General features: G+C 42.4%; 1 protein-coding gene across 1 annotated transcript; it reads right to left on the bottom strand.

The window, feature by feature from the left end:
• Positions 1 to 1484: 1484 nt before the first annotated feature.
• Positions 1485 to 4743, bottom strand: fzd9b (frizzled class receptor 9b). The gene has a single exon (XM_051723730.1). It carries the CDS (start codon positions 4257 to 4259, stop codon positions 2511 to 2513), a length of 1749 nt encoding a protein of 582 aa, XP_051579690.1. The 5' UTR covers positions 4260 to 4743; the 3' UTR covers positions 1485 to 2510.
• Positions 4744 to 20449: the final 15706 nt, after the last annotated feature.

The following is a 20449-nucleotide window of genomic DNA, read 5'->3' as shown; positions in this document are numbered from 1 at the left end:
AAAATCACCAGGGATTTCTGTTCTGGCAAACGCACTCAAAGGAGAGAGCGGCCAAAGCTGCTGCGTCTCTCATATGGGGATGAAGAAAAGAGGGAAAATAGAGCAAATGCCCAAAAGAGAAGGCTAGGGAATGTGGAGTACAAGATGATGCATAATAAAAAACATGTTAATATCTGAAAGAATGCAGTTTAAGCCTAAGCTACAAGCTTAATCTCCATGATTCAAGATTAATCACAACTTTGACCGAAAGTCACTAAAAAACTGACAACAGATTTATTCATGTCAGGGGCGTACAAAGCCACATAACCTTGTGTTTTTCAGGGGTTGCCCACTCTATTGAGGGCTTCTGAAAGGGTCCCTCAAGGATTGATTTGCATTTGAACCAGAGCAACCTTTCAGATGCTAACGTTGCTTTCTTCATCAAAATATTTGCATTGCTTTGACGCATTTTCTTGTTACAATCTATGTGAAAAGTCTCATCAAGGTGCCTCTTTTTAACTTCCACCTCTAAATAAATGTAAACACAGCCGTCCAGCATAAGTACTTTAATTAAATAGAAATAATAGCATTACGTAGTGCAGCAACAACAAAATAAGCATTTTTGTTGTTGTGTGTTTGTACAAGTGTTGTAAGAGTAAATAGCTCTTAAAGGAATATTCCGGGTTCAAGCACAATCAACAGCAGTTGTGGCATAATGTTGATTACCACAAAAATGAATTTAGACTTGTCCCTTCTTTAAAAAAATAAAAACAAAAAAAGCAAAAATGAGGAACATGTCCAGTGAGGAACTTAAAATGGAACTTTCAATGGAAGTGAATGGGACCAATTCATAAACATTAAAAAATACTACAAAGTGTTTCATAAGTATAGGCACAAGACGTAAACAATGTGTATTAACATGATTTTAGTGTGATAAAATCGCTAACTAACCATTTCTGTGTAAAGTTATCTAATTTAACAACCTTTTAAACCAACATTACAGCTCAAATGATACACAAGGTTTAACAGAAGCATTAATCTAAGTACTTTTATAAAATTATAAGCTTCACATTTCTGCCTTTAAACGCTCCAAAATTGGCCCCATTCACGTCCATTGTAAGTGCCTCACTGGAACCTCGATTTTTGCTTTTTTTATTTTTGGAGATATGAGTTGAAGTAATTTTTTGTGGTAATCAACATCATGTCACAAATTCTGTCGATTGAGCTTAACTTGTATTAAACCTTTAAGTTCCTTTTATTAAGTAATTAACCCTTGAATTCCTACTCCAAATGAACTTAAGACAACTGTTGAAAATATATAACATATTTTATTATCTTCTCCAAAAAGGCACTTTTTGTACAAAACAATAGACTCATTAATGCCATCTTGTGAGAAACCAAACAAAATTTTATATATATATATATATATATATATATATATATATATATATATATATATATATATATATATATACACTGTATATATACAATAAATAGAAGTCCTGAAACATTTAACATATATAAATAGAAGTCCTGAAACATTTAACATGTACTTCCACACAAAACATGTATGATTCAGAAGGGAGATGCTGCATTTTTCCATGCAAGAGTGATTGGTTTTGCAAATCATTTATAACCAATTACCACATGCATATCTGTGGACACTTCTCAATTTTTGCTTTTCGACAGCAAGCAATGATAAAAAATTCCCTTTAAGTACTGATAATCAATCCATAGTTTACTGAGAAGCTGCTATGTTGGTTTTTAAAGGAATATTCCCAGGCTCAATACAAGTTAAGCTCAATCAACAGCAATTTTGTCATAATGTTGATTACCACAAAAAATAAGTTCGACCCACCCCTCATTTATTTAAAAAAAAGCAGTTACACTAAGACACTTACAATAGAAGTGAATGGGGCCAGTCCATAAACGCTAACATACACAATGTTTCAAAAGTATAGCCACAAGATGTAAACATTATACATGTTAACATGATTGCTTACTATACTTTTCTATGTAAAGTTATATCCAATACCAGGATTACAGGGTTTCAACACAGTTGTAATACTGGATTACAACTTTGCACAGAAAAGGTTAGTAAGCGATTTTATCATACTAAAATCATGTGAACACATATAATGTCTATGTGTTGTGGCTATACTTTTGAAAGTGGTGTATTTTAGCATTTATGGACTGGCCCCATTCACTTCTATTGTAAGTGCCTCACTGTAACCCATATATATATGGGTTATATAGTTATATATATATATATATAGAGAGAGAGAGAGAGAGAGAGAGAGCGAGAGAGGGATGAGTAGATTTTGTTGTTGTTGTGGAAAACAATATTATGCCATAATTGAGCTTAACTTGTATTAAACACTGAGTATTACTTTAAGTTTGTTTTACTTTCCATGGCTTCAAAGCATGCAAACTGCCTTTCATAAAGTCCAATTCGCAGAGCGAGGCCTGGATTCTGCCTCTATACAGTACATCACAGATGAAGCCACAGTCTCATGTGCGCAGACCTGCGCTCATACATGCGTGGGGCTGTCTGAGTAGGGATCCGTCTTTGACATGTGGAGTATGACGGCAGGTGCTTTGTAGTGGCAGTGACTGGTGCTGCAACTCCCAGTGCAGTGTTTTCTGCAAGTCCTATCTGTCAACTTCCTGCTACACAGACCCTGCCAAGTCTGCAATGTCTTGGAGCTCCAGACCCACACCCCACTGGTGATGCCCACCACCAGCGACATAAAGATCTTCAACATGAACACGGCCACCGTGGGCACCGAAGACTCCAGGGAGCAGTCCTCATTCCTACGGCCGGGAAACGTGGTGCACTTGCTCTGCAGCCCTCGGAATTTCCAGTAGTCCATGTTGAGCCGCTCGTAGAAGTAGCATACGATGACGCAAGTGGCAGGGACCGTGTAGAGAATGGAGTAGATGCCGATTTTCACCATCAGCTTCTCCAGTTTTTCTGTGTTGGTGCCTTCGGTCTTCATCACCTTTCTGATGTGGAAGAGAGCCACGAAGCCGGTCAGGATGAACGACGTTCCGATGACAAGGTAACAGGACAACGGCACAAGGACGAAGCCTGTTAGTGCCCCCGCATCCATACTGCCCACATAGCACAGTCCGGTGAGCTCATCGCCTGCAACTTTCCGCATGGTGAGGATGACTATGGTCTTCAGTGCAGGTATGCCCCAGGCAGCCATGTGGAAGTAACTGCTATGTGACTCGATAGCTTCGTGACCCCACTTCTTACCTGCCGCCAAGAACCATGTGAGGGTGACAATGACCCACCAGATGGAACTGGCCATGCCAAAGTAGTAGAGGATGAGGAAGACTATGGTACAACCTGTACTCTCCAGGCCCTCTTGAATGATGTACAACTCCCCATTTTCACGGTCACACGCAATATTCTCCGCCCCAGCGACGGACCGAATGATGAAGGCTACTGAGTAAACATTGTAGCACATGGAAAGGAAGATGATAGGCCGCTCTGGATACTGGAAGCGATGCGGGTCAAGGAGGAAGGTGAGGACAGTGAAAGCTGTGGACACAAAACACAAAGTCGACCAAACCGCCATCCAAATGAATGCAAAGTCCTTATCCTGTCTGGACCAAAACACATCCACAGCGGACGAGCAGCGTGGAGCACACGTCTCACTCTTTCCCACATACTGGAACTTTTCCGGGTTGTCACAAACACCCATGCTGCCCCCCGAGCGTCCGTTTCCAGCGCCAGGCTGCCTGGGTCGGGGTGGCACAGGCAGCATGCCCTCTCCTTTCTTAGTCTCAGTTTTGGTATCATTTTCCGGGGCTTCCATGCACAGTGCGTTGGGGTCATTCCTGGTGGGCAGTTTAGAGCAGTCCAAAGAATCAGGCCAGGCGTAGTTAAACTTCTCCATTATGGGCGAGCACTTCTGGCGTGCCTGTTCGCACATTGGACGACAAGCGGGGATTGATGTGGACACTTGATCTGTGCACATAGGGGCATAGAGCGAGCACAGGAAAAATCGCAAATGCACATCACAACCATATTCCACAAGAGGGGCGAATTCATTGAGTTTTATAGCAGCCTCCCTCTGATTGTCGTGGTCCATAAAGTTGGGCATCCGGGTGAGGTTATACCCAATGTCCTGGCACATGGGGATGATGATAGGCTCACATTTAGCAGGTCGCCCTCTCTCTAGGTCATATGAGCCAGTCTCTAGACTGTATGCAGCAATGACCATTTGGCACCAAAGAAAAATCAAAATTTTCAGAGGTGAACCCCCCATGCTGGATTTTCAGTCACCTGTTTTGAATGAGGCAAGTCTAGTAAAACTTTCCTGTTTTATACTGCCTCAAGAGAGGATAAATTTGGACTGTTAGTGAGTTATGGGTGATTATGTAGTTCCATAGACACTGCTTAGACTAAGAGGGCATCAATGATGCTTCATTTGTCATCCAATAAAAAGCGCTGAGTATTCCTCTGGATGAAACTTCTCTGAAAGAATATTCCCTTTAACAAGAAGTCTTAAAGTTCGTAGTGTCCAAAGTTCGTCATATATTTATATGAAAAGCGCGCGTGCTCAATCACTAAAATAAACAAATATTCCACGTCAGTCAGTACCGCGTTATTACAAATACAGGCATCAGGAGGAGCTCAATAAGAGAAAAAACAAATATGTCCTTGTCTTCGGTTATCTCTTAACTTCTGAGAAGCGTGTATTCCGCTAGATGCATGCGGGTTATTTTCTCTCGTGTCCTCGTAACATCTCTCCTGGCGCACACTGAACTTTCGCTCTCCTCCTCTCTCAATGCCCTCTAATGCGGGGGCGGGACAGTCATGACGCTCTTGGACGACCCCGCCCATCTTGACTGAAAAGTCTATGACGTAAATATTCGGCTCCGCCTACTTACACATGAAAATGTATGCGTAAATTATGGCTCCGCCCATCTACAACCAAATAGGCGCTCGATTCATTCCTGTATTCATAAAAGGAAAGACAATGTGGCCGGGTGAAATTAGGCTGGGTTATAATAAACACAAAGTGGCACTTTAGAATTTGTTTTAATCTGGTGGTCTGCCTTTACAAACATTTACTATGGTAACCACATTTTCTGTTACTACAGTTATCGTTACTACTGTAAAAATATAAATAAATAAATGTCATTATTAAATAAAAATAATAATAATGAAATTATACATTAAAATTATTTTTGTTGTTTTGTTAGTATTATTATTATTTTGATGTGGGTAATACCACAGGTTTACTTTAGTAACAATAACTGTAGTAATTATTTTGGTGGAAACTATGTTTACTATGGTATATATTTGTAATGATAGCTTTACAAGCAAGTCCAAAAGCCTTTAAAACCATGCAAAAGTAATAAGGTAAAAAGTCTAATGCAAACTATGGAATGGCTTTAGTGGACATTAAACTCATTTTGCGTTTGCATTCCTTATTTATATAAATAATTAAAATCTTTGCATAAGCGATTTCAACAACAGATTTAGTTGTAAAATCATCAACCGCTGAATATGAAAAAAGCTGATATGAAATCACTGGTATGAAGGCCTATAAAACAGTGGCAAATGTGGAAAATTAGGGTCTAAAGGAATTGATTAAAATAGCAGCTATGATACTCAACACCTCGGGATACACTCAAGAGGAGTTCATTCCAGTTTTAATGAAATAAAAACAAAGCCCAGACAAGATGGTTAAATTCTGAAAAGAATTATTCTGCAACAGGTTTCATTTAACTGTCTTTCATTAAACTTTATTTATTATTCATTTATACTGAAAAATCCCACATTCCATCAATGGGAGATACCTATGAATGAAAAAGACAATTGTTACCATCTAGTGGCTATACAATGTACAACACTTCCAAGATAAGCAACAGATGAGATCTCATGCAGTGCCCTTTGAAAAGCGTTTGGACACATAATTCACACTTAAAAATTTATGAATGCCATTGCATTAGATAACAAAATATTACATCAAGTGGCATTTGCAAACAAATGATGCTAGAAATGTCCTCAGTAGTTCAGATGTAACTTCAATTTGAAGTTACATTGGCCATTTTCCAATTATTTTGGTCTTGAAATGATTTTTAGTGGATGTATGAAGTCAGTTCTTCTCAGATTCACATTGTTGCACTTACGTTTGAAACCAGAAAGTGTCCAAATACTTCAAATAATTAAATAATCAAATAATTTAAAATCTAACAAACTTCTTTTTGTGAAAAGCTTTGATTGAAAAAAGTGCTGGTGCTATCTTTCTTTTCAAAACAAATGGCACTTGATTTGATATTTTGCATTTATCTATGCAATGTCATTCAGACATTTTTAGGTGTGACCGAAATGTTCAAATATATGTTTTGGTGCCACTGTGCATCAGAATTCAAAATTTGGCAGTGTGTCACTTATGTAACTTAAACAAATATGTTTAAGTCTTAGTTCTATATGTCCCTTTCATTGCAGGACACATTCATAATAGACTAAACTCAGTTCTCAAGCCAAAATGTTTGATCAAAATAAAACAGGGCAGATTAGAAATCCCTTCTCTTTGATGTGGTTACAGTGAGCATTTAAACCTTTTAACTTGCAGTGTTAGATTGTGAGTAGTTATCAGATTTGGATTTGGCAGAGTTAGCCTCACTTAGTCTGAAAGAGCCCAGAGTTTGATACCCCTCCAACCAGGGAAGGTAATACATACCAGACAGAATGATTTTTATCACCATGGGTGTTTGCATGTCAGACCCCAGTCAAATCCAATTTTGGAGGAATGGGCATTCATTTTACCGTTGTTCCTCACACAAAACTATTGCATGACTTCAGAAGACTCGTAATATAGTGCACAAGTTGTATGGACTGCTTTTATGGTGCTTTTATTTTTTTCATTTTAGGGCTTGACAACCCCAGTCCTCATTCCCTTGTATTGTATGGAAAATCGTGTCCAGAAGGTCGAAAGTTTTGCTGCGGAAATTGGTCTGTGCTTACCGAAATTTTGAATCACCGCCCCAGTGGCCGAAGCTGGAAGCTGTTGAACGTATGGTCATGTGTGACCCTTCCCAAGTAGGTATAGCTGCAGGCCAGAAACCTCCAAATGGGGGCGGAATCTCGAAAAGAGGGTGGGGTTACTCTTGAATTGGGTGCGGTTACTCCAAAAGCAGGTTGCCCTAACTCCAAAAGGGGGCGTCATTTTCACTCATGGTTAAGTTTGGGTAAAGGGTTAGGTTAGGGGCTCTCTTTGCTGGCTGTTTGGAGCTCCCACCCTTTTTTGGAGTGCTGCCTGCAGTCACAGTATATCCTTCTCACTCTTCCAGGTGAAATGTCCACAGAGGGGTGTTAAAAGTGAGTTGTACTTTTAGTTGTAAATGATTTAATACAGTCAACAGGAATGCATATTTTATTAACTGAACAAAACCTGAACTGTCAGTGGATAAAAATGAAATCTGAGAGCAAAAATGCAACCTTCAAATCACATTCACCATTGTTCATGTGAACACTTTCTTCCTGGTTTCCACCAGACCAGAACACGTGTCTCAGAGTTTTTTGCGCAAAGAGGGAAATGTATCTACACTTGAAATTATGCAAAAATGTCTGATGGGGCATGGCGCTTGTCAGTATTTCTGTTAAATGTGGTTGATTTCAGGATACATGACCTTTCGAAAGCAACATGCCACTTTCTTGTGTGATCATGTTGCGCCTGGATATTCTTCAGAAATTCTCCTTTTGTGTTCTAGAGAAGCTCGAAAGTCATTGGTTTCTGATGAACTGAGGTGAGTTACTAATAACAGATAAAACATTTTTGGGTAAACTACTATTTTGATTGAACAATATTTGCAGTTTTATAACTTAAAAGAGAACTGAGACACATTTTTAGCATTTAGGGTCTTCTAAGATGCTGTACTCTCTCCATCTGTGTGTATTGAGCCACCTAAGGCCTGATATGAGATGTTTATCAGGTAACAGCACTCTCTGTGTTTGCATGCTACCTATCAGAAACATTTCCACCCTTTTAATCTTATCTGACCACTCAGACATACCTCAGCATTGCTGACACAAAATGCTATATAAACAACCGCAGCAAACTCACAATCTGGGCGTCACCGTTTCGAGAAAGCAGAACTGGTACAGTTGAGAAGCATATAGTGACTTGCTTAAAGACTTACTTTACAAATTACAGGTGACAGATGGAGGCCTTAATTAGAGCTGAACTCAACGATTAATTAAAGTGTTGTGAGATCATGTTATGACACCATATCCTGCTTGGGTAGCCGTGCCATTGTGGTATCTCTCTCACTCAAACTAATGGGACTCAGAGCACTTTAGCTGTCACTATTTATCAAAATTCTGCGACTACACTGCACTGGACAGCAAACTCTGTGAGGAAGTCAACGTATATGCGTCATCAGCGTTCACTCTTCTGGTTCGCATTGTGTGTGAATACAGAACGATTATTATGGACACTCTCTCAGAACGCTGACATAATGGAAGTGTAATTCCCCATGTGAAGTGGGCACTTCTTAAAATATAATCTGCAGGGACAGTGTGACCGATGAGGGTTGTGTAGATGTGTGTAGAGTGTGTGTCAGGCTGTTTGACACGTGGCAGAGTAAGATACCCATGTCTGAAAGGAGCAGAGCCTGACCCAGGATAACAGAGGTATGGGGACAATGCCATCAGCTGGAGTTTGGGGAGGGGAGGTGGATGGGGGACACAGGGGAGGTACTCAGTCTGCTTTCCATTGGGTTAATCTACTAAACGCTTGAGGAGAGATCTACATACATACCCTACAATATACATATATAGTGGCCCCAAAATGTATTTGGACAGTTAAGCCACACTTTACAATGCTTGAATGCATTACATAACAAAATATTAGGTAATTTATTTGAAAGAAAGATAGTAAAATTACAATGTTCAAGCAAAAAGAGGTTTGAAGGGTTTTAAATGGTAAAACAATAGATATAATGTTTAAAATGAAAACAAAATGTATTTGGACACATACTCTGCTAGAACACCTGAGTGAACTTGAGGAGAATGTCTCGGTTACTGTCGTAACCTCCGTTCCCTGACGGAGGGAGCGAGACGTTGTGTCGATGTAATGTCACTAGGGGTCAATCTTGAGAGCCCGAGACACCTTGAGACCTTTGAGAAAAGGCCAATGAGAATTGGCGAGTAGAATTTGTATGCCACTCCCCCCGACATACGGGTATAAAGGGAGGGTGGAATGTGGATTCATTCAGGTTTTTGCACTGAGGAGCTGAGACAAGGTCCTGGCCATTACAGCGGTGTAGTTCAGCCTGTGGCAAGAGGGACACAACGTCTCGTTCCCTCCATCAGGGAACGGAGGTTACGACAGTAACCGAGATTTTCCACTTCTGTTACTCACTCGACGTTGTGTCGATGTAGTGACACTAGGGGTCCCTATACGATACGCCACAATGGCTGAACTGTGTTACGTGAACTGCCAATGCAGGTGTAGGCAAGCTACTCTGAGCACAGGAACAGATGCACTCGGACTGCACGTAGCCTCCCCAGATGCCCCAAAATGTCATGTAATTCCCAACAACCCTGAGGGGGTAAGGAGACGTATCTAGTATGGGAGCAGGCCGCGCCAGCTACGGCCTTTTCTCTCTAAGTTTTTCTCTCCACAGAAAATTAGATTCGGCTGGGGCCTTTAAATTATCATAAAATGTGCTGGGGAAGGCGTTCTTTTCCGTTCCTATTCTTTCAGGGGGAAAAGACCCCGTGGAGGCCACACCCTGCCCTGAAGGGGAGGGTAAAAAAGTGGCGAATACATCATATGGGCCTAAGGCCGCACATGGAAGAGGCACGGCGGTAGGTCCTGCCCTTCGTAGGGGAGGAGCTCTACAAATGCAGCGACCGGAGCAGAGAGGGCTCTGCCAAGGGAGACGCGGGTCTACCAAAAAAGGGAGACCATACCACGGAAGATACAGTACATCACAGGAGGTTACTGGGGTAACCGAGACCTGTGGAGCACTTACCCTATTACAGGGCACGTTAGCACGTAGGAAGGACATCCAGGGTTCACAGGTCGTGAACATGCATGGGAGAGAAGAGCACACGGCTTCACCTCATGGAGGGGAAAGGCACTATACACAAGCAGTCAGCTGCCCCGTGTAACGAAACGTACCTGTTCGTACCTGAAAGAACATGGGATGACACCAGCTCAACCCGGAGATTGTAAAATCTCCCGAAGGTATTGGGTGTTGCCCAGCCCGCTGCTCTACAGATGTCTGCTTGAGAGGTGCCATTGGCCATTGCCCACGAGGATGCCACACTCCTTGTGGAGTGTGCTCAAACCCGCAAGGGGGCGGGCATGGACTGGGTCTGGTAGGCCAAAGTGATGGCGTCCACGATCCAGTGGGCAAGTCTCTGTTTGGAGACAGCGTTCCCTTTCCGCTGTCCATCGAAGCAGACAAAGAGTGCGTGCTCTTCGTGCGATCCAAGTAGATGCACAAAGCACACACCGGACACAGCAACGATAAGGCTGGGTCTGCCTCCTCCGTGGGCAGCGCTTGCAGGCTCACCACCTGATCCCAAAAGGGGTCGTGGGAACCTTGGGCACATAGCCCGGTCGGGGTCTCAGGATCACATGAGAGTCTTCCGGACTCTAGGCACTCAACGCTTGCAGGTCCCCGACCCTCTTGATGGAAGTGAGCGAGATCAGGAGTGCGGTCTTCAATGAGATGGCCTTTAACTCGATTGACTCTAGGAGCTCGAACGGGGCTCTCCGTAGGCCTAAAAGGACCATGGAGAGGTCCCATGAGGGAAAGAGGCACGGCCTAGGAGGGTTCAACCTCCTGGCACCTCTCAGGAACCTGATGATCAGGTCATGCTTACTGAGAGACTTACCTTCAACAGTGTTGTGGTGTGCTGGGGGACAGCCGCCCGTCCAACTTCTCTTGCAGGAAGGAAAGCACTGACCCGACTGCGCACCTCTGGGGGTCTTCGCTATGGGAAGAACACCACTTAGTGAAGATATGCCACTTCAGGGAATACAGCTGCCTTGTTGAAGGAGCTCTGGCCTGAGTGATCGTGTTAACCACTGCGGGCGGTAGACCAGTTAGGTCTTCCGCGTCACGTCCAGGGACCAGACATGGAGATTCCAGAGGTCTAGGCCTGGGTGCCAGAGGGTGCCTTCCTCAGGGGAATTTGCCAGGGAGGTGCTGTCGTGAGGGGCGTGAGGTCCGAGAACCAGGTCTGGGTGGGCCAATATGGACCTGCTCCTCATCCTCCCTGACCTTGCACAGAACCTGTGCAAGTAGGCACACTGGGGGGAACAAATATTTGCGCAGCCCCCAGGGCCAGCTGTGTGCCAGCTGTGTGCCAGCGTGTCTTTACCGAGGGGAGCTCCCATACCAGAGCGGGCAGTGGGAGAATTCCTGGGAGGCAAACAGGTCTACCTGTGCCTTGCTGAATCGACTCCAAATCAGCTGGACCACCTGGGGGTGTAGTCTCCACTCTCCCCTGAGCGTCACCTGCCATAACAGAGCATCTGCTGTGGCGTTGAGTTTGCCAGGGATATGAGTGGCCCACAGCGACCTGAGTAGGTGACGGGCGAGTTGCGACATGCTACGAGAGCGTAAACCACCTTGGCAGTTTATATAAGCCACTATCGTCTTGTTGTCCGTCCGGACCAACACATGCTTGCCCTTGATCAATGGCAATAGCCTCCGCAGTGCGAGCTGTACTGCCAGCAACTCGAGGCAGTTGATGTGCCAAAGCAGGCGAGGTCCTGTCCAGGAGCCAGCGGCTGCGTGCCCATTGCACACGGTGCCCCAGCCTGTCTTGGAGGCGTCCGTCGTAACCACAACGCGCCTGGACACTTGGTGTATGGGGACTCCAGCCCACAGGAATGCATGGTCTGTCCAAGGGCTGAAAAGGTGGAGGCAGGTGGGTGTGAGAGCCATGTGATGTGTGCCGTGGCACCATGCGTACCTCGGGAGTCGGGTCTGGAGCCAGTGCTGTAGCGGTCAGCCAGCGTGATGGGTTGGAAAGCGATAGCCACGCGTCCAAACTCTGGGCAAGGGGCACTAATTGAAGGATCACATCCAACGTTCCTGGGAGTGGGGCCTTGCGGCGGGGGGAGCAGGGAGTGCCGCATGCTGACTCGAGGAAGCTGCACTGAGGGGACCTTCGAAGCACTTACCTTGCTCCGCGCGCCCGGCATAAGGTGGGCCGGTGACTGAGGAGGGCCTCTCTGGCCGTCCTCGAGACTCGTCACCACCGGCCGGCCGGGGGTGTGGTTTATGTGACGCAGCTGGGCACGCAAAGGTGGGGGGCCGCGTTCGTGAGGCCCAGGCTGCAGACGCTCGGTGTCCGGTAGCCGTGGGGATGGCAACCATGAGCACTGGTGGTGTGACCTGAGGAGAGAGGAAACTGCTCTTTTTTTGACAACGTCGAGGGTAGTGAGAGCGGACAAACTGAAGGATCGGGTTCGGGCAGCGAAAGGTGCCCTCCATGATCACATCAGCTCGTCGTACACTTCCAGGAAAAAGGGGACTGGAGGGGGTCGTGGCTGCGAGCGACATGCCGAAGCCAGAAACCAGTCGTCAAGCCGGGCAAGCATGGCGGTAAGCTGCGCGTTGGCCTCAGACTGGGCTGCCACACCCGAAGGCGGCAGCCCGGTCGAGTCCTCGGCGTCCGACATCACCAAGGCGCTCTCCGATGCAGCGATTGACATCTCATCTGGCTCACGAGCTCCGAAATTGACATTAGGCTGGCACTGAGGTGAGCTGCCTGTCTCATCCCAAAACTGGATGGGCGCAAACGAGCGTACCGGGGAGTGGGCGGTCCGTGGGGATTTACCCGGCAGAACTGTACTCATTGAAGCCCTGAATCGCCTTCAGCGTCAACCAGGGTGGCCTCGTACCCGTAGGTAGAAGGACCAGCAGGGGGGACAGCTGAAGTGGCTTTCCCTCGAAAGAAGGAAAGCCACGACCGCAACATTGCCATGGTCATGTGCTCGTGATGAGAACATGAACATCCACAAATGCTTCCTCAACGTAATTTTGGCCAAGGCACGTGAGGCAGTGGTCGTGACCGTCACAGGCGGAGAGGTAACGACCGCATCCAGGAACTGCACAGAGACAGAAGGGCATCTTTAAAAAGACGCATCTTTAAAAAGACGTTCAACATCAGTGTGCCTGCTCTAATAGAGGAAATATACTCTTTAGAGGAAATAAATTCTTTTAAAGCGCTGTTGAAGCGCCCAGGTGCGTAGTCTGCAGTGGAGTGCAGAATGGAGAGAAATCCGCTAGAATGCACTGTATATCTAACAGCACACGCACACTGAAGAGGTGAATGGATCAGTAGGAGTATTCAGCTCGCTGAAATACAACCGCTCGGCTCCAAAGAAAAATCTGAATGAATCCACATTCCAGCCTCCCTTTTATACCCGTATGTCGGTGGGAGGGGGGGGGGGGTGGCATGCAAATTCTACTCGCCAATTCTCATTGGCCTTTTCACAAAGTTCTGAAGGTGTCTCGGGCTCTCAAGATCGACCCCTACCCCTACACAACGTCGAGTCAGTGCCAAAAGGGGAACTACATACACTACTGGTCAAAAGTTTTGAAACACTTGATCAAAATGTTTCCCATGATCTTAAAAATCTTTTGATCTGAAGGCGTATGCTTAAATGTTTGAAATTATGTTTGTAGACAAAAATATAATTGTGCCACCATATTAATTTATTTCATTATAAATCTAAAATGTAAAAAAAAAAATTGATGACTTAGACCAAATAATAAAGAAAAGCAGCCAATAAGTGCCCAGCATATAGATGGGAACTCCTTCAATACTGTTTAAAAAGTATCCCAGGGTGATACCTCAAGAAGTTGGTTGAGAAAATGTCAAGAGTACATTTCTGATAATTCTAGGCAAAGGGTGACTACTTTGAAGATGCTAAAATATAACAGTTTTGATTTATTTTTGATTTTATTTAGTCACAACATAATTCCCATAGTTCCATTTATGCTATTCCATAGTTTTAATGACTTTACTATTATTCTACAATGTGAAAAAAAATTATAATAAAGAATGAGTAAGTGTTTCAAAACTTTTGACATCAAAACTAATCAGTGTACATCAACTAAAAATCACATTGAAACCAATTGGTTAAATGTTGGGGAAAAAAAAAAAATATATATATTTTTTTAAGTGTATACTAATACTGTACTTTTTAGGGGATTTTGGGTAGGCTATATGCAGACATCACAAAAAGATGGAAACTAAGTAAAAACCAAAGAGTAGTTCATAATAGTCCCATTTTATAAATCCTAAGTGTCTTGGTGAAAAAAAAAAAGCTGAATATTAGCACTGAGCCCTTCAAATGAATGACGGGATTACTGTGGTTATTGCGCACCATTAGCCGAACTCAGTTGTGTAGAGTATGATGGAATATTTAAAAAGGAAAGAGAAACAAAAGGGACTGATTATCTCTCAAAGCTCCTTAAAACAGAAAGGAATGGATCTGAAAAGAGTTCATAGCAAAATTTTTAAAAAGACACATGGGCCTCGCTGTGGAAAGAGAACAGTGGGCAACTCATTACAGAAACAAGAGGGGGAAATAGCATGGTTTAACTAGTATTTAGAGGTACATATGAGTACAATGGTAATATTGATTAAAAAAATAAATAAATAAATCAGCATTTAAGGCAGAACAACAAATACTACCATAATGTATAAACATTTTACACCAAAAAAAAGTGTAAAATGTTTTTGTTTTTTTTACATAATTTTCTGATTAAGTCCATATTCTGGTTAAGCCTTTATTCAGAAAAAGACATTTGCTTCAGAGCTATTCCTGTATGCATGTAATCAGCATTTTCCGAATAAACAGACATTTTCCTCCTATTCTCTTCTGGAAATACAGGAGATGCTCTTCCTATTTATTTAACTGCATTTTAGTTATCTTGGATTGTAATTTAATTTTGGACAGAAATGAATGAGTAATTTCAATTCAATTCTCATTCATGTGCTTTTAACACACAAGTGCGCAATGAGACTCTTATCAATGTAGGACATGATGTTTCTTTTTTTTACTGTTTATAAAAGTCACCTCCTTCCCGCAAAAATGTATTTTTTTCAATAGCTTGACATTTCACACCTGCCTGTATCTAATATTATTTAGAATAATACAGCACATATGTTGGTGTTTACATGACCCAAAATTCTGATTAATACAGGCATAGGCCTGCTGTCTAATTCAGATTTCTAGAAAACAGAATATTGGCTTAATCTGGTTATAACAAGCAGGTTAATGCGTTTACATGCCTCTTACATATTCCATTTTTAATCAGAATTTTGGGTCTTGTAAACACTCAGAATATCCACTGCAACTGAACATTCATTTATACATGCGGATGTTCAAACAGCGGTAATTCTGGATGATTTTAGATACAGTTATGAAGAATCAAGTTTTTGAAGAAATACGTTTTTGGAGCAAGGAGGAGATTAATTTGTTTTTACTAACAATTCACAAATATTAAAAGAAATGTTATGGTCTATAAGAGTCTTATAACCTACATTCTACAATTCATCGCACTCTTGTGTGACATGAATGAGTTTATTAATTTTTTTATTTTATTTAATAAATGTTTATGTCTTATCACCTACCCTTATCTTTTGATTGGCAAACCATTTTTTTTTTTTTTATGTCTGGCTTGTCAGGACCAAGTTGGGCCAATTTGTCTTGAATTTGCGATAGAAACAACACGCTGTTACACACACGTTTATCAATAGTGCTCATCATGTTCACAATCTGTTATAGTGCTTGCACTAATACTCAAGTTACCTTTGGTTTGGCACTACGTTTATGGGCAGATAATGAGGCCCCAATGGGTCTCAATGAGGGCTCGTTGCAGGACCATATTTGACCACAGATTTCCATTGGACAAACTGAGGGGTTCCGTGGAGTTCAGGAGACTCTCTGCCCCACAAGCTTGTATATCTGTATCAAACACTGTGTAACGGAGCTTTCAGCTACTTTACGACTTAAAAATAGGATAAAAACGTATACTAGGCCTGCTTTTAAATATATATGTCAGCATTTGGAACACATCTACAGGCAAACAAATTACAATATTGGCAGTTTATAGTATGGATCTACGTTTTTAAGTGGACAAATATTTAGGTGAGGCTCTGCCCTACCTGCCCATATGGACGAGCCGTGCCTGAGCATAATATGTGGCAAAAGTGAGCATCTCCAGTGTATCCAGAAGAGCACAGCAGGAAAAGAACATATACACAAGAATATTCCAATAGCTGTATAAACATGTAAACTTCTTTTTCAGAATAAAGGCTATAAAGGAATATTCTGGGTTCAATACAAGTTAATTGATATCATTTGTGGCACAATACTGACTACCACAAACATTAATTTTGACTTGTCCCTTTTCTTTAAATAAAGCAAACATCTGGGTTACACTGATGCACTTACAATGGGGCCAATCTATAAACGTTAAAATACTCTGTTTTAAAAGTATTGACATAAGACATAAAAACATAAACATGACATGTTCTTGACCAGTTTCGAGAGATTCACCCATATATGTGTATTTACACTATGCAATGTCATAATAGAAGCATTATGTGCCAACTCATGTGCCAACAAATTTGACTTTCTCACTGCCTCATAAACAAGCTCTGCTTTAAATCCCATCAATAAAAGACAGTATTAATATTAAACTCTGCTATGATTTCACTCTGTCATCATAAAAGTAGGGATTTAATTTCACAGCTGTTCATGTCTCACGTACACATGCAAAGACAAAAGAGGTGTCTTTGTAGTTGAATCCTGTCCTATATGATTATATGTCTCTCTCTCTCTTACACAGTGAACATCGCGTGGAGGAGAGTGGCAGCACCTGATGGATTGCCGTGATTAAAACTGAGTGTAACAGGAGAGCGGTTCTCTCACATCTGGAGTCAACACACACACAGACTCACAAAGCACAATGCTAACACTGTTTCTGCTTATGTAATTGCTTGTGCTCCAGTCACCCTGTCTTGCAGTGTAAATTGTGTAGTCTGGTTACTGTGACATGTTTCCAGGTGAACGTCAAGGAAGTTTTGTTCCAACGCTGGTGGCAGAGAGAGAGAGCTAGAGGAATGGATTGAGGAATTTATTTTAAAACTAGCTGGGTATTAATGATGCAGCAACAACATAATTTTGTTCTTATTTACACAGTAAATTTACTTGTGACTTGCGCATGTGTTTTCAAACACAAAAATTTGTTTATCCTTCTACAATTTTTTTTTTTAATGTGTTTCAGCCATTTAAAAAATTTTGTTTTGTAGTGCAATGTGAAATCCAGGTCTTGGCCTGCCTCACCTTAACACATTCCTTAAATATGTTCTTTGGTTGTACATTTCATCTTAAAGGAACAGTTCACCCAAAAATTTAAATTGTCATTATTTACCCGTTCCAAACCGATATTGCTTCTTATACAGAACACAAAAGGATATATTTTAAAGAAGGCAGAGGCTATTTGCACTAAGTGTAAATAGCAACAAAAAGCATCTTCTTTGCACTAAGTGCCAATAGTGTTAGATGCTATTTACACCCCATTGCAAATAGTGGAAGATACTATTTGCACTTCTAATTAAATACCAACATACATTATCATTACAGCTGCTGCATCCGAAACCACGTACTGTCACAGTATGTACTGTATTTGATGAAGGACGCTCTTATCTGCCGGCAAAACAGTACGTTCTTTTACATTTGCATGCGAGTAGTATGAATAGATTTCTAACATAATTCGGGGACATTGGCATTGTCTCATGTTATATAACAACAGCCGTGAAAACTATCTGCTTTGGTTTTGTTAAACAAGCACCATTTAAGCACAAGGAACAATTATCTTGGTAAATATAGAACCATTCCTTTAAATCCAGTGTTTTGAATGCGAGTTGTCTCAGCTCCTGAGGGACTATGGGATCATTAAGTGTTCAGTCGATATGCACTTCAGGATCTCGCCAGAAATAGTAGGTCATCCGGGTATTTCTCGCTTACTACTTCATGAATACTGTGGATACGGACATACTACTCCACTGGCATACTATTTTTGGCATACTACATTGTAGGGAATGGATATTTGGACACAGCGAGTGTGTTTATTTAGAGTCCCGCAGACACCCTACACCAATCCCTAACCCTAAACCTGACCCTAACCTTCCCTTACAAAAAATAACCATGGTTTTACTGCAGGAAATGTAGTATCACCATGGTATTTTTAGAGTAAAATCACAGTAACCACAAAATTAAACATGATTACTATATTAACACCATATTACTGTAGTAACACAATGGTTAACTGAATCAAAACGATGGCTTCCGCCAAAAACATGGTTACTACAATATTACTATAGTAAAACCATGGTTAATTATAACTGGATCAAACCTTTTCTCTCAACTACCCACAAGGCAATCAACCTTTATATTATTTTTTATTTATTACTATAAGTAGCATTAAAGGAAATATTAATAGTGGAAACAGGATTGGAAAGAGAGACAAAAGGTGGATTAGAACCCGAGTTGTCGGCAAGAAAAAAAAGCACACTGTCTTTAACCACTACACCATTTGAGTACCACTAGGAATCATAGTTTGTCTTCCATTTCTGTGTTTTAATCAGACAGTCTGAGTGCAAATAGCCATGTTGTGTGGCAGGTGCTATTTACACCTAGTGCAAATAGTCACTTCGTTCAAGGACCATCGCGATTACTGATTTCCATACAATAGCAGTTAATAGTGACTAATTTTACAGATTAAAAAAAGCATCCACAATGTTCATAAAAAAAACAATGGTTTTCACAGCTTCTGTGGAAGGTAAATGGGGGAAAATACCACTATTGAAGTGTTTCCTCAAAACTGCCATTGAAAAGCACTTTTGTAAGACTTAAAGCTCTGGAGGGGGAAACTACATACAGTTTGGCTTTGGGAAAATATGTTCAGAATGTGTGATGCCAAGGAAAGCTAATATTTTGGAGGGATTTTTACAAATAAATGGAGAACAGGAGTTTTAGTCAGTAGGGATACATTTATACAGTACCCAAATATCTGTGTTCACACACACACACAAGCATACACATGATCAGGGAACATGGCAAAATATACTGTATATAAGTATCAAATGCTGCTAAGTGATGTGCTACAGGTTTTAGAGGATAATTCCTTCAAATAGACTTTTCATACTGAACTGAGACTCCCTGAGCCCAGCGAGAGGGATTTCAGGAGAAAAAGCCAAAGGCAATGAACTGAACAAATGAGAGAGAGTGTGAGTGTTTGCAGCAGTTAGCCTTCACCTCATTGTTTTAGAAAGCTGAACTTTCTGGGCAAACACACAACTGCTTTTAAACTCCCAGTGGGAACAATGTAATGGAAATCTACACTACCGTAGCTGGACACGTGTATACTGTGTGTGTGTGTGTGTGTGTGTGAGTGTGTGTCTGTCCACATATACAGTGGCCCAAAAAAGTATTTGGACACTTCAGCCACACATATACACTATGTGGCCAAAAATTTGTGGACACCATATGTGCTTGATGAATGCCTGGTTACTTTCGTAACCTCCGTTCCCTGATGGAGGGAACGAGACTTTGTGTCGATGTAGTGACACTAGGGGTCACTCTTGGGAGCCCTAAACACCTCTGATCTTTGAAAAAAGGCCAATGGGAATTGGCGAGTGGAATTTGCATACCACTCCCCCGGACATACAGGTATAAAAGGAACTGGTATGCAACCACTCATTCATGTTTTGTGCTGAGGAGCCAAAACAAAGTCCTGGCCATTTCATTGGGTAGTTCAGCGTTGTGGCAAGAGGAACACAACATCTTGTTCCCTCCATCAGGGAACGGAGGTTACGAAAGTAACCAGGATGTTCCATATCTGTCACTCACTCAATGTTGTGTTGATGTAGTGACACTAGGGGTCCCTATACAAAATGCCACGACTACTGAACTGTGTTACGTGGACTAGCGGTGCGAGACGGGCAGACCTCTGTGTGCCTCATAGCCAGCGCACCAGGCCGTCACGTAATCTCCCCCAATGCCCTTATGAGCGTCGAACGGTCCTTCGGGAACAAGTCGACTGCCCAACAAATAGGGACAGGCTAGCCCAGCCGTGGTCTCTTTTTCTCTTTTTCTTTCCCCAAAAAGAGTGGAATTTGTTAACCGACTGGGGGCAATAAATGTCTACATCAGGGGGGTGTCACTCCCAAGGGGAAGACACCGCAGAGACCACACTCCGCCCAGAGAAGGGGGGGTGGGGGTGTATTTTGAGTAGAAATACATCACATGGTCTTACCGAGTCTTGTCGGAAGTATGTCATGTGGATAAGTCGCATGGTAGGTCCTACCCGAGTGAGGAGGAGTTTCTACAAGCATGGTGACTGGGGGCAGAGGGGACTCTGCCCAAGGAAGACACAGTTTACCGACAGGGAAATG

This window comes from Myxocyprinus asiaticus, chromosome 18 (assembly GCF_019703515.2).
Source record: "Myxocyprinus asiaticus isolate MX2 ecotype Aquarium Trade chromosome 18, UBuf_Myxa_2, whole genome shotgun sequence".
Taxonomy (NCBI): Eukaryota; Metazoa; Chordata; class Actinopteri; order Cypriniformes; family Catostomidae; genus Myxocyprinus; species Myxocyprinus asiaticus.
Note: the sequence above shows the minus strand (reverse complement) of the source record. Positions and strands in the feature narration are given on the sequence as shown.